Source organism: Lutra lutra, chromosome 7 (assembly GCF_902655055.1).
Source record: "Lutra lutra chromosome 7, mLutLut1.2, whole genome shotgun sequence".
Classification (NCBI taxonomy): Eukaryota; Metazoa; Chordata; class Mammalia; order Carnivora; family Mustelidae; genus Lutra; species Lutra lutra.
Window position 1 is genome coordinate 32345387 of NC_062284.1, and position 19362 is coordinate 32364748.

Consider the following 19362-nt stretch of genomic DNA (forward strand, 5'->3'; position numbering starts at 1 on the left):
CAAGATTAAATAGAAAAAAACAAACTACCAAATTAAAATATATGATGTTAGTGGACTTGATTTAGTAATTGATTTAATGATTCAGTAATCCTACAAGCTTCTAACTAAAATACCTCTAAAATTCAACATGAACCAATTCCACCACTGCAAATAAGACCAACTTTTAAATCAAATGCCAGAACCTGGATTGAGAAATGCACTGAGTGATGACCTGAAAATACTTTGGAAGAAAACCCAAAAGAACAAACCTGACCGCTTAGAGCTTAGAACAGAGATGAGCAAACTTTGGCCTGTGAGCCAAAATCCAGCTGCTGCCTGGTTTTGTAAATAAAGTTAACTTGAAACTTTGTTCAACTTCTGTCCATAACTCTTGTCATGCCTACTCATCTGAGTCTATGGCTGATTTAGCATTTCAAGATCAGAGGCAGAGTTGAATTGTTGTAAAGAGACCATATAGTCTGTAAAGCTAAAAATATTTACCACTGGCCCTTTACAGAAAAATATACTGACTCTCCTGGTCTAGAAAATAAAATCCAAATGTCCACCATGAACAGCACCATGGCACATATGTTAAGTCAACAACTTTCTACAAAACAGGTATACACCTTTCCAAAGTACTCAACTGTCCATCTCCGTTCTTTCTGGACTGTGTATCAACCTTCTTGCACTTTTTAAGGCTACAACTCCCAGTGAATACTATTCCAGATTACCAGAGTAGGGAAAGTGAGGAAAGAGGCCTGATGAGCATGAAATGGTGTGCTCCATTCTGGGAGGAACAGCTTCCACTAAACAAGTAAATAAAGCCACTCATAAAATCTTTCTCTGTACACCCACAGGATCAGAAGATTCTAGTTTAGTCCAAAAGATGCAAAATAGAAAAATAATGTGCCTATAGAATCTACATGTTAGAAACTGGTTTAGAAGCTATACACAATATAATCCGCCCTCCCTGTAGATCTCAGAAAGAGAGTCTACCAGCACCCAAATCAGACCAAGGATAACTCATATACTTTCTCTACTGGTGAATACCGTATCTGGCTAGATCTAGCAAGATTACACTTCATTCAGAAGGAAAAACTAAAAGCCTATACCACAGTAATTAAGAAAAATATAATGCAGCTTAAGAAAAAAAGAACATTTTTCTGTAGACTATTCTCTATAGGATAACTATTATCAGAATTAGAATAAACTTTAGAGAAATTTATGGTTTCTTCAACAGGATTTAACACAATCGTGACTGCTTAAAACAGGAGCAAGCCATAAGGGAGAAAGGCTAAGATTAAATCAAACAAACAACAATAGAAAGAAATGCAATGACAAACTGAGCTAAATAAAAAAAATACAAAAGTAGAATCAAGTCCAAATGGGAGGCTGGAAAAGCATGACTCTCGTATAGAACTTTTATTTTTCTTTAAAAAGATTTTATTTATTTATTTTATTTATTTATTTTATTTATTTATTTGACAGACAGAGATCACAAGTAGGCAGAGAGGCAGGCAGAGAGAGAAGGGGAAGCAGGCTCCCTGCTGAGCAGAGAGCCTGATGTGGGGCTCGATCCCAGGACCCTGGGATCATGACCTAGGCCGAAGGCAGAGGCTTTAACCCACTGAGCCACCCAGGCGCCCCTCATATAGAACTTTTATATTAAAACTACATAGCATGATGCATCTCAAATTGGGAGTTTAAGCATACTCAATAGGAGTGGAGTAGGGGAGACAAATGATCTGGTCTAAACAAACCATGGGATTTAGAAGTATTTTAAAATCTGATGACAATCTAAAGAAAACACAAACACTCTGGGATCATTTCAATAAATTTATAATTAAGAACCCAAGTTTTATTTCAGGTCTTACATTTGTGAAATGGCTAAAACTGGCATTAAGCAACATTAACTTTTTTTTTTTTTTTTAAAGATTTATTTATTTAACAGAGAGAGAGAGAGATCACAAGTAGGCAGAGTAGCAGGTGGGGTGGGGGGGCGAGGGGAAGCAGGCTCCCTGCTGAGCAGAGAGCCTGATGTGGGGCTCGATCCCAGGACCCTGAGATCATGACCCAAGCTGAAGGCAGAGGCTTAACCCACTGAGCCACCCAGGTGCCCCAGAAATATTAACTTTAACTGCACTAACCTAATAAGGAAAACGAGTGACAGAGAATACATCAATGATAAATTCTGATCAAACCAAATCAGATGCACTAGAGCAATAAAGATTTGTAGTAACTGAGATCTAGAAAGTTGGTGGGAAAACAAGTTGCCACATGGCACTTAGTAGCATAGTAACATTCAATTTAAAAAAACTTGGGCCAGGATGCCTGGGTGGCTCAGTCCGTTAAGCATCTGCCTTCCACTCAGGTCATGATCCCAGGGTCCTGGGATCGAATCCCACATGAAGCTCCCTGCCTGGTGGGGAGGCTGCTTCTCCTTCTACCTGCTGCTCCCCCTGTTTGTGCTCTCTCTCTCTCTGAGACAAATAAAATAAGTAAAATCTTAAAAGAAAAATAAAACAAAAAACTTGGGCCATCCAACAGTTTATCAATAGTAACTTAATTTCAACAATTTACTTGTCAAATTAATTTTAACTTGAGTCTCATAGGTTTTGCAGTTTTCTTGTTTGGTTCTATAGTTGTATAAGAGCATTAAGAGTTTACAGCTGGTTTTATGTTGAAACATTAAAGTAATATCATAATGAATATAACTTAAATTAACATTGGAATTTGTGGGCATTTTTTCCCCACAGATGGGGCAACTTGGTGGCTCAGGTCATGATCCCAGGGTCCTGGGATCGAGCCCCGCATCGGGCTTTCTGCTCCTCGGGGAGCCTGCTTCCTCCTCTCTCTCTCTCTGCCTGCCTCTCTGCCTACTTGTGATCTCTCTCTGTCGAATAAATAAATAAAATCTTAAAAAAAAAAAAAAAAAAGGATCACAGATATTTTTGAGAATCTGTGAAACACCACTCATCATTTTGTCTAGCTTTTTAAAAAAGTGAGACACAGAACTCTCACTTCTAACAATATGATAGATGAGACTATATATATTCTTTTGTACTTATGGTAGTTTTAATTAGAAAGAAATTTTAAAAGAACATTTAATTTTTTTTTTGAAGATTTTATTTATTTATTTGAGAGAGAGAGACAGCGAGAGAGGGAACACAAGCAGGGGTAGTGGGAGAGGGAGAAGCAGGCTTCCTTCTGAGCAAGGAGCTCAATGTGCGATTTGATCCCAGGACTCTGGGATCATAACCTGAGCCAAAGGCAGATGTTTAACAAGTGACCTACCCAGGCACCCCAAGGAACATTTAAAAAGTCAAAAAATAAGCAACAGATGTTTTGAATGACATCCTAGTAAGGAAAACCATTTGAAAAGAATATTTTTGGGACAACTAGGGAATTTCAATATGGAATAGATGAATGTAAGGAATAACTAAATTCCAAGATTCTGCAATTAGGACAGAATTACCAGGCTGAAAGGAACTCAAAGTGCTGAGGAGGGTAATTCACACCTAGTGTTTAAATCCTTCTACAACAGTGAGTTATATCCCTAACCAGTAATAGGGAACTCTCCCTTCCTGAGGTAGTCCATTCTAAATCAGCTCATCTATAATCCTTACCACTTGATGATGAATAATGAGGTTTAAAAAGAAAAAAAGTAAGAATGCATATAAACAGCAGCAAAACTATTTAAGAAGTACTGTTCTCTAGACTCCTTGCTGGGGTGAGAAAATCTTGTCATCAAAACTACTAAAATCCAGAACTGTGCTACATGACTAGATTAATTAAAAGAAAGCAAAAAAACCTATCAACAGGAGTGCTACTGATAGACATCTTGGGTAAGATTCCTTTTCTAAACACACACAGGTACCCAGTATTTACTGGAGTGCCTTTCCATAACTCTTTCAGAATTGAAAACTTAGGCTGAATTGTCCCCTAATAAACACTGAAGCGCATTCTTGTTCAACTATTGCCTGAAAATAAAGGTACTTACCTCCTGTGCATCTCTTGCTGCCTTTGCGTCATCCTCATTATAGCGGTTACAGTTGTACCTTAAAGTAAATTAAGAGGATTCTGTAAGGCCAAAAATCAATGAAAAAGGAACAAACCACAGAATTTTAGCCTGGATTCAGAAATATCTAGAAGCAATATTCTTTATACAGGTAAACTGAGGTATTTAAAATGCCCAGGGTTCTACCATTATAACAGAATTACAAGACTGAAAGGAATTCAAAGTGTTAGATTCCCCACCTCCTGAAGTAGTTCATTCCAAATCAGCTCACTTGTAATCATTAGAAAACACTGTCATTCTAGAACTTCCATTCCTGACTGCAGTTTGAGCCTTTTTTGTTTTTTAAAGATTTTATTTATTAATTTGAGGGGGGGGGAGAGAGAGAGAGAGAACGAGTGATGGGGAGCGGTAGAGGGAGAGAGAGAGAAGCAGATTCCCTGCTGAGCAGGAAGCCTGCCACAGGGCTCAATCCCAAGACCCTGAGATCATGACCTGAGCTGAAGGCAGACGCTTAAATGACAGAGCCACTCAGGTGCCCCTGCAGTTTGAACTTCTAACTCAGTTTTTGAAGAAAGAGGTCTTATTTCCTAGCTTTCTGTTATTTATGTCAAATATTTCCAATTTTTCCAGTTACCTTCTTATCTTTATAAACCAAAGAGAACCTACAGTTGATGGACTACCCTGTAATAGTTCCTATGCTATATGCTTTACATGCTATTACAGTTTACAAGAGTCACTGAGAACTGAATGACACACAAAATGAGAAGCAGGGGAAACGTGCCCAGAAGTCAGCTCAGAGTGGAGATGAACAAGACTGGCAATTCCCTTGTTCTGATTAACTCTACCTCTGCTTTTCTGGGAGTCTACATTATGGAAGCAGCTGATACTTGAGTGCTTACTACGTATCACCCATTTACTACTAAAGCCTCTAAATGTGCTATCACATTCAATTCCCTGAACCACCTTATGAAATGTGCATTATTATCCTCCTTATCCTCATTAAGCAAAGAATTAAGTTTTGAGAAAATAAGTAACATACTTAAGGTCATATAACTAGGGATTCAGAGCTAAGCATTAAACATGCCTGTCTCCCAACTGAGGGTCACCCCTTATTATGGACTATATATAATGTTCACATGCTGTACTCATGTCTTCAGAATGTTTTTACCAGTAATCGTTTTAGATCTAAAAGAAGAATTTTGAATTTAATTTAAATCTTGTTAAATAGGACTCACTGTTTCAGCTTATCAAGTTTTCCAGGATTTTAACGGTCTATATTATATTTAATATCCTTCTATGATGTTACTCCAAAATGTATGGAAGATTCTCTAATTAGTGCAAGAAAGTCATCAGTAAAACTAATCAGAAAAGCAGTACACAGTTACATGAATAAAAAAGATAAGGACAAAACCTTTCAGCAAACCTTGGCAGTATTTCATTAGGAAGACTCAAATCCACTGCCTGTAACTCCAAGAAATAGACATTCAATTAATCCCAAATATCCCTGTGTGTATTCATAGCCTAGGCCACAAACTTCTCAGCTCAGACTGAAACACCTGCTGAGGTCTACAAAACATTCCCTAATCCATCATCCTAAGAGTACCATTTGATTCAGGGATTTGACGTAAGAGTAAAGTTATGTGGTTCATATGTAGTTTGTGGAACCAATCACAAATTTTGGAAATTTGGGATTCCATTTTGTCTGCTTTCAGTTTTTGGTAGCTTTCTGCTTAACCACTCAGCAAAATAACCAACAACGGCTTACTGATCTCATCTTTCAGTTTTTAAAGTAACCCAGACCACAATTCACTAGAGTCAGGAGATTTATTAATTTCCCCCCAGCTTGGGTTATAATCTTCTCTTACCAAAAATTACTTTACTCAATTCAGTCCAAAGATTGGCTCTCTTTGCCTTCTACTGGTCAACTATTAAATACCTGTACTTCCTACCTAATATATCCTTAAAAACTCTCCTTTGGTATTTCTAAGATATTTATAAGCTTCAACTCACTCTGGACTTTAACACAGCCAAAATTATTAAGGAACTGAAGGCCAGGAAAGCATGGAGAATTCATCTATACTTCTAATTCAGATGATGGATAGTGCTACTCAGAATGCTATTTTGAGGATTCTGAGGCATTTTCAGATTTAAATAAGGAACCATAGCATGATTCATTTTGCAGTGTTAGCTATGAGTAAAGGCAAGACACAGGAAACATAACTGACAACCCTAGTCTGGGTCGTTCTTCATTCTCCTGTATCCATCATTTGTTTTGTTTTTGTTCAGTTTTCTTTCCTTTTCTTTTTAAAGATTTTATTTAGTCATTCGACAGAGAGAGCACAAGCAGAGGGAGCAGGTAAGGGAGGAGCAGGCTTCCCACTGAGCAGCAAGCCCAACGTGGGGCTCAATCCCAGGACCCTGGATCATGACCTGAGCAGAAGGCAGACACTTAACTGACTGAGCCACCCAGGTGCCCCTTTGCTCAGTTTTTAATACAACTTCTTTAAAATTTGAGTTATGTTCAGAGATTTCCTTACATACAAACAAATATATCTTTGGGACACGTGGGTGGCTCAGTTGGTCGACCATCTACCTTTGGCTCAAGTCATGATCTCAGTGTCCTGGGATCGAGTACCACCATTTGGTTCCTTGCTCAACGAGGAGCTTGCTTCTGCCTCTGTGTGCCCCTTCCCCTGCTTGTGCTCTCTCTCTCTTACAAATAAATTAAAAATGTATCTTTAACAAGAATTTGTATTTTTTAGTAACTCTTCTTCTCCATTCATTATGCTTATTGGTTTAAATATACTAGAGTGAATTTAGTTTCTGGGAATAGTCTAATTCCCCAGCTTGCTTCTTAAAAATCTAGAGTACCTGTCTGCCAGGCTAACAACCCCCAATACTCTTCTCCTTGGCTTTGACAGTGGCAAAATCACTTTCTTTACTCCACACAACCAATCAGTTTTACCTAATTCAGAATTAAATTCAGGCAAGTAATCCCTCCCACTATTCCTCTAATGAAACTAATAAAAGTTCCAACGAAACTAAAAGAAAAGACTTGCCATTGTCTTAAGGTGAGAGCCTCCTTCTGACCTGCCCCTGCAATTTCCCCCTCGCATTTCACTCTCTACAAAGCAGCCACAATTCTGAGGTAATGTATGTAAAGCACATAATATAGAGCTGTCTCACCTAAATTACAGATCTAATCAGGTAACTCCCACTTAAAATCCTTCTGATAATGTCCAAACTACTTTAAGTGCCGGTCTACGTTCTAACTCTTTTCCTATGCCCCACAACTTAGGAGGGGCCACAAACTAAAGTGCCAATAGGCAGATAACACAAATTAGTGAGATGGGTCATTTGTGTATTATAACACTCAGAAATACTCTCGTTTTTACCAGGAGATGTGCTGGCTCCCTTTTTTCAAAACTCAAGACATCACGAACCTAACTTGCATTTTCCCAAACTGCTAGGAAATATGTACAGAACGGAGATATATTATCTCTACTAAAAATGATGCCATCTTCTAAATATAGTGCCATCATGATACATGCAAGTGCCTTGAAGATTCAGTCTTGGGAAATAAATCAAACTAGAAAGTAAAGACCTCATGTAAGGGGATACTAATCAATTTCAGGCGAATGTTGTCAAGCAGGAATGCAGGTTTTTTCCTGTTTCAAAGAAAGGCCAAAAGTCTGGATTGCACTGGGCAATTTTCCAATTTTTCAAGTTTGGGACACATTTCTGTCTAATGGCACACAAGGGTAAATAAAACACAACTGCAGGTTGGGTCTTGCCAATAATCTCTTAGATTTCAACTACTGCCTAGACAGACATATTAGATAATGCAATTCTTCTCTAAGTAAGCCATGCACTTTCACATCATTCTACCTTTGTTCATGAGGCTCCTTTTTGCCCTAAACATTTTTCCTGCCACCTTCAACTAACGAACTCTTAATCCCTCTTAAAATTCTTCTTAAATGTTACTTGCTCTGTGAAATATGCCTAATTTATCCCTCTCTCTGGACATCGTGCATATACTTTTAACAATGATCACACACTATATTCGTTTATCTAGCTCCCAAGTTAGATGGTGACTTCCATGAAGTAGAAACCTTTTAATACACAGCATATATTACATACTTATGTGAACACTTTCTCCCTTTCATTTCCCCAACCTACCAGGCAGATCCATGTGGTTCCCAAGGGCCAAGACACACCCAGCAAAACTCTGCTTTACAGTTCTGGTTACGACAGACCATGTGATTACAACCGCCATCCTTCTCAATTGTGACGTGGCATTTGGGACATTCCTATGAAGAGAAACTATAAAGTTGGTGTCAATGCTACACTAGGTTGTATTACTACCACAGAAGAGAAGCCAGTTCTAAGTTTGGTTTTAATACCAAATTTTTAAATACCGCGTTTATTTTTTTATTTTTAACTTAAAAAAATTTAATACCACATTAATTGTTATTAACTTTTAAAATAACATTTATTTTTATTTTTAAATGTCACATTTGTTATTAATACACGTAAAGCAGTGTGGAATACAGTTAGTACTACTAGAAATGAGCTATTATCATTATTACTGGCCATTAAGATTTACAATAATTAAAAGATATGTTTTAGCAGGGTTGGGGACAAAAACATAAAAGTACTTTTAACCATACATGCAGTAATGATAGTTTTACAGGAGATAAAATATGTTATTCATGTAAATATTATTATTTATCCAGTGTCATCTAGAAATAATTATTGAGCACTTCCTATATACCACACACTATTCTCGGCATTTTATATAACCTTAACTCATAATCCTTATAGTGATCCTATTTTCATTTGTCAGATGAATAAACCAGGGGAGAGACAAATAATAATAACACCAGTCTGAGATCACACAGGTATAGCAAATGGTAGAGTCAGGATTCAAGACCAAGCAACCTGGCCTTAAGAATCAGGTAAGTAGGACTGTAAGACTGGTAAATTCTTTTTGTGGCTACTGAATCTCCCAACTTTCTTCTGTCAAATATGCTTGTTTTATTTATTTTTGTTGTTGATTGCTCTAATTTTTAAGTAACCTCTACCCTCACCATAGGGCTTGAACTCACAACTCCGCGATCAAGAGTCACATGCTCTATTAATTGGGCCAGCCAGGTAACCTCAAATACCCTTGTTTCAAATCTTTCTCACTATGGTCCATTTACAACTGTGCTACAGAGATCATGGCTTTTTCCAAGTCTATGTCGTATTCTTGGTTACTGATGAGTCAAAGTTATTACCCTACAGTAGGTTTATTGTCTTTTTCTTTTGGAAAAATCTAAAAAATCAAACTTATTTGTTTTAATAAAACTATAAATAACATGTAAAGCTAATATTTTTGCTGCATTTGTCTGATGCCTGTAACTCCCACAAGGAGGGAGTACCACCCATTATATTACTTATACAATTCTGCCTTTGTGAGACAGACTACCCTGGCCCATAAACTATAGTCATTTTATTTTATTTTTTTAAAGATTTTATTTATTTATTTGGCAGAGATCAGAAGTAGGCAGAGAGGCTAGCAAAGAGAGGAGGGGGAAGCAGGTTCGCCGCTGAGCAGAGAGCAATGCGGGGCTTGATCCTAGGACCCTGAGATCATGACCTGAGCCGAAGGCAGAGGCTTAACTCACTGAGCCACCTAGGCACCCCAACTATAGTCATTTAAAATAGGTAAATTTGGACATCTCTAATCAAATCTTTGAAATCAATTAACATATTTTACATTTTCCCAAAGAAGCAAGTTCCAGGTCTAAAATAATCTGTGTCATTCTGTATTTCTGGGTTATAATTAACCACATAGTATTAAGCTCTCAATATGTTAGGATACCACTGATAATCTGCAAATCTGTTTAAGAGGCAAGTAACAATAATAAAAGCTTCTGAAACCTCTCAAGAGAAACACTCTTCAGTTTTTCTCAAAACTACCAAGCAGATGACCTTGTTACTAATTGCCATTCTTCCTTAATAATCTACTTTCTAAACAAAGTCAAACATATGCAAGCCTGTACTCCCTATTTTATTTGCTTATTTTAAAGATTTATTTATTTATTTTAGAGAGTGTATACAGGAGTAGTTGGGGGCGGGGGAGAAGCAGCAGACTGCCCACTTAGCTGGGAGCCCAAGGCAAGGCAGGGCTCTGACCCAGGGCCCTGAGGGTCATGGCCTGAGCCGAAAATGAGAGTCCAATTATTCTGATGCTTAATGAACTAAGCCACCCAGGCACCCTGTACTCCCAGTTTTAAATATCTTGGTGGTTTAGAGTGTTGGGGGATTTCTCTAGATGCAGAAAGAGGGCTATAGTTTCATCAAGCTACCTAGTGAAAACACCACTGCCCTATTCTAAATACTAGTTTTACAGATCATATTAGAAGATTCTAGGACTTCAAGGAACATGTCTGATGGGAAATCAAATTTCAAGAAAGTATGCCTGACTAGGAAATTTTTTCAACAACAAAAGCTAGCACTTCCTAACAACGCAGAAAAGTTTTAAAATGACATGAGTTATCTTCACCATAATTTTAGAGAGGACAAAAAAACTAATTTCAACCATACATTCCTCAAAGGCTTAGGCATTTGTTTTAAGTGACAAGACTATTTCATTACCAAGTCTTTCTGGGAGATACAAATATATTCAGGTTTTAATCTTTTTGGGTACAACAGGGTAATAATGGTATAAAATTGTGTGTTTTGGCCTCCATCGTTTAAACACTCCTTATTGTCACTGTCCTGTGACTGGGTGATGGAAAGCTCTAATGCTAGTCAGACAACTCACTATTCTTTAAACATCATCTTCATATGTGAAAGGCAATATCAAAAATGAATAGTTCATGAATAAAACTACCATTCACCACCTTAGTCACTTCCAATATAGACAGTATATAAGGTTGAATTAAATAAAGATTGGTTAATTAAACAATTTTCTACTACGAAATTGCTGGGTACACAGTTGGGATTCAAACATATGCTTATTACTTGGTAACAGAAAAGAAGGGCACTCAAGACTACATCCATTTGCAGAACAAAACATCCGTCTAGGGTTAAATAAATGTTCCCAACTGAATCTTAAAACTAGTATCACGAGCAATAACGTACTTCAAAAGTAAAAATAAAAGAACAAGGGATATCTATGTTATTGCCAAAACTCCAAGTTCTTAGGAATCAAGTCTCTTAAATAGTATTTTAGAAATTTAATATGTTAAAGAAGTCAAACATGTTAATCCCAGTGTAGTTACATAATAAAAAGTTACTCAGTTACTCTCGATACTGCTCTAAAGACTGACTCCTTAAGGAGGGGCCTCTAGCTGGCTCAGCGGGTAGAGTGTATAGCTCTTGATCTCAGGGTTGTGAGTTCAGGCTCCATACCCTGGGTATAGAGATGAAAGAAAGGAAAAGAAAATAGGAAAAGGAAAGTAAAGTGAAGACAAGGAAAGAAAAAAGAAAGGAGGAAACAGTTACACTAATGTGGGGCTCAAACTCACAACACTGAGATCAAGAGTCGCATGCTCTCCCACTGAGCCAGCCAGGCGCCCCAAAGCCTGAAGATTTTTTAAAGGCAGAAATGTAAATTTGCCTAATAAAACCAAGCTAGGTGGAATAAACTCTGTACCTGTATATTAAAAGGCAAGTAAAACAATATGAAAAAGCATTATCAAACCCCTGGGTAGTAAAATTGTCAGCTTTTTCTTCTATAGGAAACCAATGTTTTCCTAACAAAAATTTCTTTTTTTTAAAAAGATTTTATTTATTTATTTGACAGAGAGATCACAAGTACGCAGAGAGGCAGGCAGAGAGAAGGGGGGAAGCAGGCTCCCTGCTGAGCAGAGAGCCTGATGTGGGGCTCGATCCCAGGACTCTGAGACCATGACCTGAGCCGAAGGCAGAGGCCTTAACCCACTGAGCCACCCAGGTGCCCCTCTAACAAAAACTTCTAAAGAAATGTACTGTACATATTGCAGTAGTGCTCAATAAAATAAACTTGAACACTTAAAAATTGGTATTCTGGGGAAAAAACAAAACAAAAAACAAACCCAACCAAAACCCCAAGCCCCCCAACAACCGCAAAACCCCAAATCTTAACTGAAGGAAAGGTAAAACAAAGTCCTTAACTAGGTAAACCTACTTATTTTGCTAATGCACCTAATCTTGTAACCGTTTCACTACCAAGAGTTTACTGAAGAAAAATACCAACCTTTGTGTTGGCTGCAATCCAATTAGAAGTTTCACTATCATCATCACACTTTTTAATCCACTTCTTTAACCACTGTTTGGAAACAACAACTGTTAGGGTACAACAAAAGACTTAAAAAAAGGATAGCAAATTACTTCAACATTAAAATGTAGTCAAGCATAAATGTAAAAGGCAAAGGACAAGATTATCACTGGATTTACTTCTTTTTATATCAAGGCAATCCTCTAGTTCTCATATCCAGTACATATATCAACCAAAGAAGACTTTCTCTGGCTGAAGCCAAGTGGGGAACCTAGAGCCTGATGAGAAGCCCAGCTCCAAGATGTGTCATTCTCCTTAGCTAATTACGAGGCCTGCCCAGGGAGGTGCCTTAACCACTGTTATCCTGATAATCATCAGGAGTGGACTTATTCCTAAGGAATGCTTCATGAATATTTGTGATGATCATCTGAAATAGAAAGGAAAAACACAATCTTCTATCTACAAATTCAATCCAATCCAAAATCGTGGGCCCTGGTTTTCAGTCATTAAGTCTCAGAAGTGTTCTATTAGATTATTTAAAAATGAAAATGCCAGACAAACTCACCTTACATTTAACAGGATCGTGCCAATTTTCTCCACAGTTAAAGCTGTTAAGTAACACAAGAGTTAAAAGAATTAAGTTCTACCTACTGTAAGTAAGTAAACAAACAATTTCACGTTTTATAGTTTCTCAGTGGTTTCATCAGTTTTTAGTGACTGGCAAATACAAGGACATGAGTCAAGTTTGTATTATTCTATAGATTATTCAGAATTTAGTGTTAGAAGAGCATGTATTGTGGTGTTTGTGAAACGAAGAAATGATTATAGGCATGAAGACATGCTCTGATGACGATTATATAAGAAAGGACTCTAAATAACCACCAATCTTTTAAGACAAGAAATTCAGTGTGATCCCATCTGTATTTTTCTGATCGTTTTATACATGTATAGTTCTGTGCCGTAAACATTCTTTACTTCAAACCAATTTTCACTAATTTGAACTTAAATTTTGACCAGTGCTTTATTAGCATATATTAAATCTCTTAACACCCCAATGAAGAATAACAAAGTCTGAATTTGTAGAGTAATTACATAATTTAATGCAAATGCAGTGAGCAATAATTGGGAGGCAAACAGGTCACATCTTTGCATGATCCAAACAAATGAACTTCAACCCTGTAGAGATAAACTGTACCGACCAAGGCATAAAACAAAAGAGTGTGACTAAATATTTTCTAAGAATATACTAATTGTTAATACCTTGCTATATTCGAGACACATGGTATATACATTTAAGAAAGCATGAATTAAGAATAAATACAAAAAAAAAAAAAAGAATAAATACGAAGGTTGATCAGACAGTCAAGTAATTCAGGAATGCCAAAAATCCTTTGCAAACGAGAGGAACAAAGTGCTATCAATTTAAGTCAAGTGAAAGATAATGGTTACTTCTGGAAAAAGATGATGGGGAGTTGGATGGAGAAGGGAACAACAGAAGCTTCAAATGAATCTGTCATATTTTATTTCTTAACAAAAACAAAATACTGTGTAAGCTGGGTTAAGAGCTACATACGTATTCACTGCTATTATTCTCTATATTTTGGTATCAACTAAAACTATGTTTTGTTTTGTTTTTTAATTTTATTTATTTATTTGACAGACAGAGATCACAAGCAGGCAGAGAGGCAGACAGAGAGAGAGGAGGAAGCAGGTTCCCTGCTGAGCAGAGAGCCCGACCCGGGACTCGATCCCAGGACCCTGAGATCATGACCTGAGCCGAAAGCAGCGGCTTAACCCACTGAGCCACCCAGGCGCCCCCTAAAACTATGTTTTAAGGAGGTATATAATCAGACTGCACCTCCTGTCTATAGGGTAAACTCTAAAACAGTAATGCGTATTTAATCTTTACCAAAACAGCATGTATTTCATACATACTTAATCTTTGTGAGTTTATCTGCTCCTTTGGGAAATATTTAGTATTAATGATGTGTAAGTCTAACTCTACAGCTGTTTGAGGAGAAAAAAGAATGGTACAGAATACCAATATAATGTCTATTTGCTAGCTCTTCGAGTTACTTGTTTTGAATGTTTTCTTATTCCTAAAAGATCCACAAGGAAAATGGAAAATCATCTTAACTCTCTAATAAGAATATGCAGTACTGAAAATTCTCTATTAAGTCAAATTTAGAATTCAAACGCTAGAGTATGTTATAAAACTCCAAGAACGGAGGTAAGCAGGAAAGCTATGGCTAGAGGTGCCACAGGGAAAGTGCTGGTTAAAAAGCATATCTTAAAAAAAAGAAAAGAAAAAAGGCATATCTAATAAACCATGTTTTATCTTTCCAAATTTATCTGCAAATTTTCTTTCTAGGAGTAATATTAAACTTGTCAAAGCAAAGGAAAAATAATCCTGTGTATTTTATTTCCTAAGAGATAAACTGAAAACAGAGCAAGAACCAGAAAGGAACCAAACATACTCTGACAAAATCAGCAGTCCATCAGAAATGAGAACTAAGTTCTTGTCCCGTATCTCTAAGTTTGCTCCCATATTAGTTCCAGTGGAGCACACAAGAAAATGTGATTATAGCTACATTTTCTCCCCATAAGAAAAAATAGCAACAAGGACAGAGAAAAAATTATTTAAGATGTGACCTTTTAATCTAATTCTTATTTAAAAGAAATACACACTATTTTAAATCAACATCACCCACCTTCTTACTAGAGGTAAAAAAAAAATTTTTTTCTACTGTTTTACTACTAAGAATAAATAGAAAAGCTATGTGTGCTGTTTCAATTTGGGAAACCACTTGCTTACCAAAACTGGCGCCCACATTTGCAGCGAACAGGTTTAGCATCAGGATATTGGACTTTAACAACGTGGTGGCAATCTGGGGCAGGACACCACTTTAACAGTCGATTGCACTGAAACCCAAGTTAGAAAATAAAAAATGACAGCAAATTAAAATCATGAGGTAAGATTTCCTAGTACAACAGGCAATTAACTTACATTTCCCAGTGCAAGGGCCAAAGACAGAGACGATGACACAAGCATATAAAACTTGCCCCCAATATTTAGTACTCTAGTTCTAAAGTATTGCTTTCCAATGCACTATATTTCTAAGATTACAGATCCCTTGATCCCTGGTTTTATAAACATGTGAACATGTGTTCTAACAGAACACTTCTGAGTCTCTTGGTTCTACCTTCAAAATCCTACTGACAAACTTTAAAATAATTACCTATTGGTGATCATTAAGCACTGACTTGTGCATGGTTCTACCTCAGGGCAATTTTCAAAGATGTAAAAAACAATATACACGCCTACTTAGGCAAAGTGTTTAGATCCTATAGAATATACAGGTAATTTCTCTCTTTGACCATAAAAATGTGTCTAAGAACAAAAGTCAGTTCCTAAACCATGGAAACAATCACATTTTAGTTCTTAAAAATAAATGAATGAATGAAAGAATAAGTAAATAAAACTTTGAAGTATTTTTTATTATGAAACACAACATGGCTCAAGTAACACTCTGCACCAGAATTCAAGTTCAGTGACCATTTTAAGAATACATGATTCCTAAAATAAAATTCCTTCTTTTCTAGAAGATCTGACCTTCAGTTTAATTTCTTAATAGAAATAAAAATTGGCTTTGTAGAATTAAAATACCAATTTACATTGATAATCTTTTTTTTTTTTTTTAAAGATTTTATTTATTTATTTGACAGAGAGAGATCACAAGCAGGCAGAGAGGCAGGCAGAGAGAGAGGAGGAAGCAGGCTCCCCGCCGAGCAGAGAGCCCGATGCGGGGCTCGATCCCAGGACCCTGAGATCATGACCTGAGCCGAAGGCAGCGGCTTAACCCACTGAGCCACCCAGGCGCCCCTACATTGATAATCTTATATAGAGGCTAAACATCTTCCATAAAGAGCCAGATAGTAAAGATTTTTGTTTTTGACGGGCACAACGGCCTCTTCAACTCTGCCACTATAGCACAAAATAAATCATACAACAAATGGGCACGTTCCAATAAATATTTACAAAAACAGGCAGGTCAGAGTTTCATGACCTCTATATTTGATTTAAAAAAAAAAAAAAAAAAAGACATTTTCTAAAAACAAGTAACTATAGGGGCACCTGGGTGGCTTAGTCAGTTAAGCATCTGCCTTTGGCTCAGGTCATGATCCCAGGGTGCTGGGATCAAGCCCTGCATCAGGCACCCAGCTTGGGGGGTGGGAGGAGCCTGTTTTAACCTCTTCCCTGGCTTGTGCTATCACTCTCTTAAATAAATAAATAAATAAATAAATAAATAAATAAATAAAATCTTTAAAAAAAATAATCATAGCTCTTTATTAACAAAGTTTACTGGTAATGGAAGCTAAAACAAGCAGAGATATAGCAAGGTTGAATTGCCAAGCATGATTAAACATTACGTCATTAATAATCAGCTACAACTTTTTGCTATCAATAAAGGAAGAATACTGTAAAAATAATTTTATCACCAAAGTTCTAGATCTTTGAAGAGACACCTACTCACTGGTTTGTCACATTCCTTTGAGAATAAAGGTGTTTTGTATGCCTCATTAATAAAGTCCATAATCCAAGTTTACAGTCATAATCCAAGCCCTTTACGTCTTACTTACTATTGAGAGCGTTTCATGTAAGAAAAACCAATTATATCTATGAATAAACAATTCCTCTTATTTAAAAAAGGAAAACTTATGAGAAATCACTTACCTCTACAAAGCTATTTGTTATTAAATGCTGATACTTTAATTTAACTTTCGAATCTGTGATCAGGCGCCTGAGAGCAAGAACAAAAGTAGTTTATTAGGAAGTTCTCAGCCAAGGGTATCTTTCCACATTTATAAAATAAAATTTCAATGTAGTGGCTCTAAAAGCTGCCCTAAATTGAAAATGCTAAAATGCATACGGACTATCAACAAATATAACTATGGAAATCAAGATAACAACTACAAAGTTTCTATAGTTTTATTTTGGTAGAATCCCCATCCCCAAGTTTTTTATACATAAAATATTCCATTTTTACCCAGTTTGTTATTATAGTCTAATGACTTACTATTATGGCATTTAGGCCCCTTTCAAAAGTGTCTTCTTACTCTGCCCTGAGAGAGCAATGTGCAGCCAACTTCCCTAAGACGCTCTCCCAAAAATCAGTGTGTGAAATAACAGATGTTGAACGGAATATCAAGAAATGGATCCAGGTTTTGCTATATATAAATTTGAGGGCCTTGTTCTGAGATCCGTTGGTAATTTACTAGAAATGTCTACTGGCTTCCCTTGTCCACCTAGAACACTCTATATATTCATTACAATTTCTAGAACTCATAGGAACTCATAAAAGTAAAGCATCCTGAAGCTTAAGTTTTACTAGTTTTAATGGTAAACACTCCTGTGAATGTTTAAAGAAAACGGTGTTACAGCAAAAAAAGTTAACCACTGACAAAACCAGTAAAAACTCTCTAATGTAACAAAAGATTTTTGTATTATCTGGCCCCATTGCATACTTGAGCTTCTTATGGCACTGCTTGCTTTCCACAAGATCCCATCCTGTCCTGTGCTACTTTCGGTGTACTCCTGTCACATTTGTATTCTTTTCAGAATCATGGGGTATCATCCTCCCTCAGAGGCTTTTGCATAGGGCTACCTCTCTTGAAAAGGAAAGAGAAGTAGATCATGGTGGGCTCAGATGGGACAGCCTTACTGAATACTGGATTCACACTTACTAGCTATGAACTGAGGATAAGTTCTTTGCCCTCTCCATTTTTCAGTTTAGTCTTTTGTAAAATGGATAGCAGAAATAAGAGTTGTGAACTAGAACAGTGCCTGGCAAACAGTAAACACTCAATAAATATTAGATGCTGCTATATTATTTTTTAACTCCGCTAATACATAGTTACTAACTAAAGGAAGCCTTTTCTGACAATAACTCATATCAGTCCTGCTCAATTCTCATGGCATCTTATACATCTTCCTGTCATAAAATCTGTCATAATTTTATCTGTGTAGAGCTGGAACAAGCCTAAAGTCTGTATGGAACCAGAAAAGACCCCAAATAGCCAAAGAAATGTTGAAAAAGAAAACCAAAGCTGGAGGCATCACAATTTCAGGCTTTAGGCTGTATTACAAAGCTGTAGTGATCAAGACAGTATGGTAGTGGCACAAAAACAGAGACACAGATCAGTGGAACAGAATAGAGAACCCAGAAATGGACCCTCAACTAATGTATGGTCAACTAATTTTTAACAAAGCAGCAAAGAATATCCAACAGAAAAAAGACAGTCTCTTCAGGAAATGGTGTTAGGAAAACTGGACAGGCACAGGTAGAATTATTTCCTCTGTAAAGGAGGAGATGCTTATAGTTCTGAGATTAACACATATCAAATTCAGTCTGTCTCTTGCCTCAAATGACTTCACTTAAGGGCCCAGGCAGCTTCACAACTGTATTAGTGACCTTTAAGATACCGTTAGAGGGGAAAATAACCATATGGTTAATACGTTAGGAATATTCTTCTTGGAGCAGCACTGATTTAGAAGACTACAGAAGATTCTTTCTGGATCCATTCAACTACTTGATGTAATATTTACGTAGTTGTAATATTAAAAATTACTGATTTACAATTTAGTGAATAAACTTATTGACAAAACATGGAAGAATCTGCTCCAGAATAGAAAAAAAAGTAACTATGAAGTTGGCAACATAAAGTAATTACGTATTTAATAGGAATTAGGAGGTGAAAGAGATAAAGAGGAATGACAACAAAGAGGCATCAATTTCTTCACCACCTTCCACAGTAGGGAGTTCAGATATACTGCTTATAGTTGACGGAACAGGAAATAACTATTAAAGAGCAATTTAAGTTATATTATCTAATTTAAAACAATTTTTGCATGTATGTAATATTCATTCTGTAAGCCATTTAGAAGAGAATTTAAAACTAAATGTAGTAACAATGGTTTGAGAAGAGTCATTTCAGAGAATGGATGTGACATCTACTTTGTACTGAATGCAGAGAAGTATCTCAAGTCCTATGTAATAAAGATGGATCAAAGAGTGTTTATGAAAAAACTTAAAAATTAAATAAATAAAAATAAAAC

At 36.6% G+C, this 19362-nt stretch overlaps 1 protein-coding gene across 1 annotated transcript in view; it reads right to left on the bottom strand.

The window, feature by feature from the left end:
* ARIH1 (ariadne RBR E3 ubiquitin protein ligase 1) overlaps window positions 1-19362 on the bottom strand; it is a 113620-nt gene that overhangs the window by 8527 nt on the left and 85731 nt on the right. Inside the window, exons 6-11 of the mRNA XM_047735764.1 lie at window positions 16981-17047; window positions 15061-15167; window positions 12811-12853; window positions 12225-12296; window positions 8177-8307; window positions 3980-4037 (exon numbers count right to left, since the gene is read on the bottom strand). Coding sequence (XP_047591720.1) covers window positions 3980-4037; window positions 8177-8307; window positions 12225-12296; window positions 12811-12853; window positions 15061-15167; window positions 16981-17047 — 478 coding nt within the window. The remainder of the gene's footprint in view (window positions 1-3979; window positions 4038-8176; window positions 8308-12224; window positions 12297-12810; window positions 12854-15060; window positions 15168-16980; window positions 17048-19362) is intronic.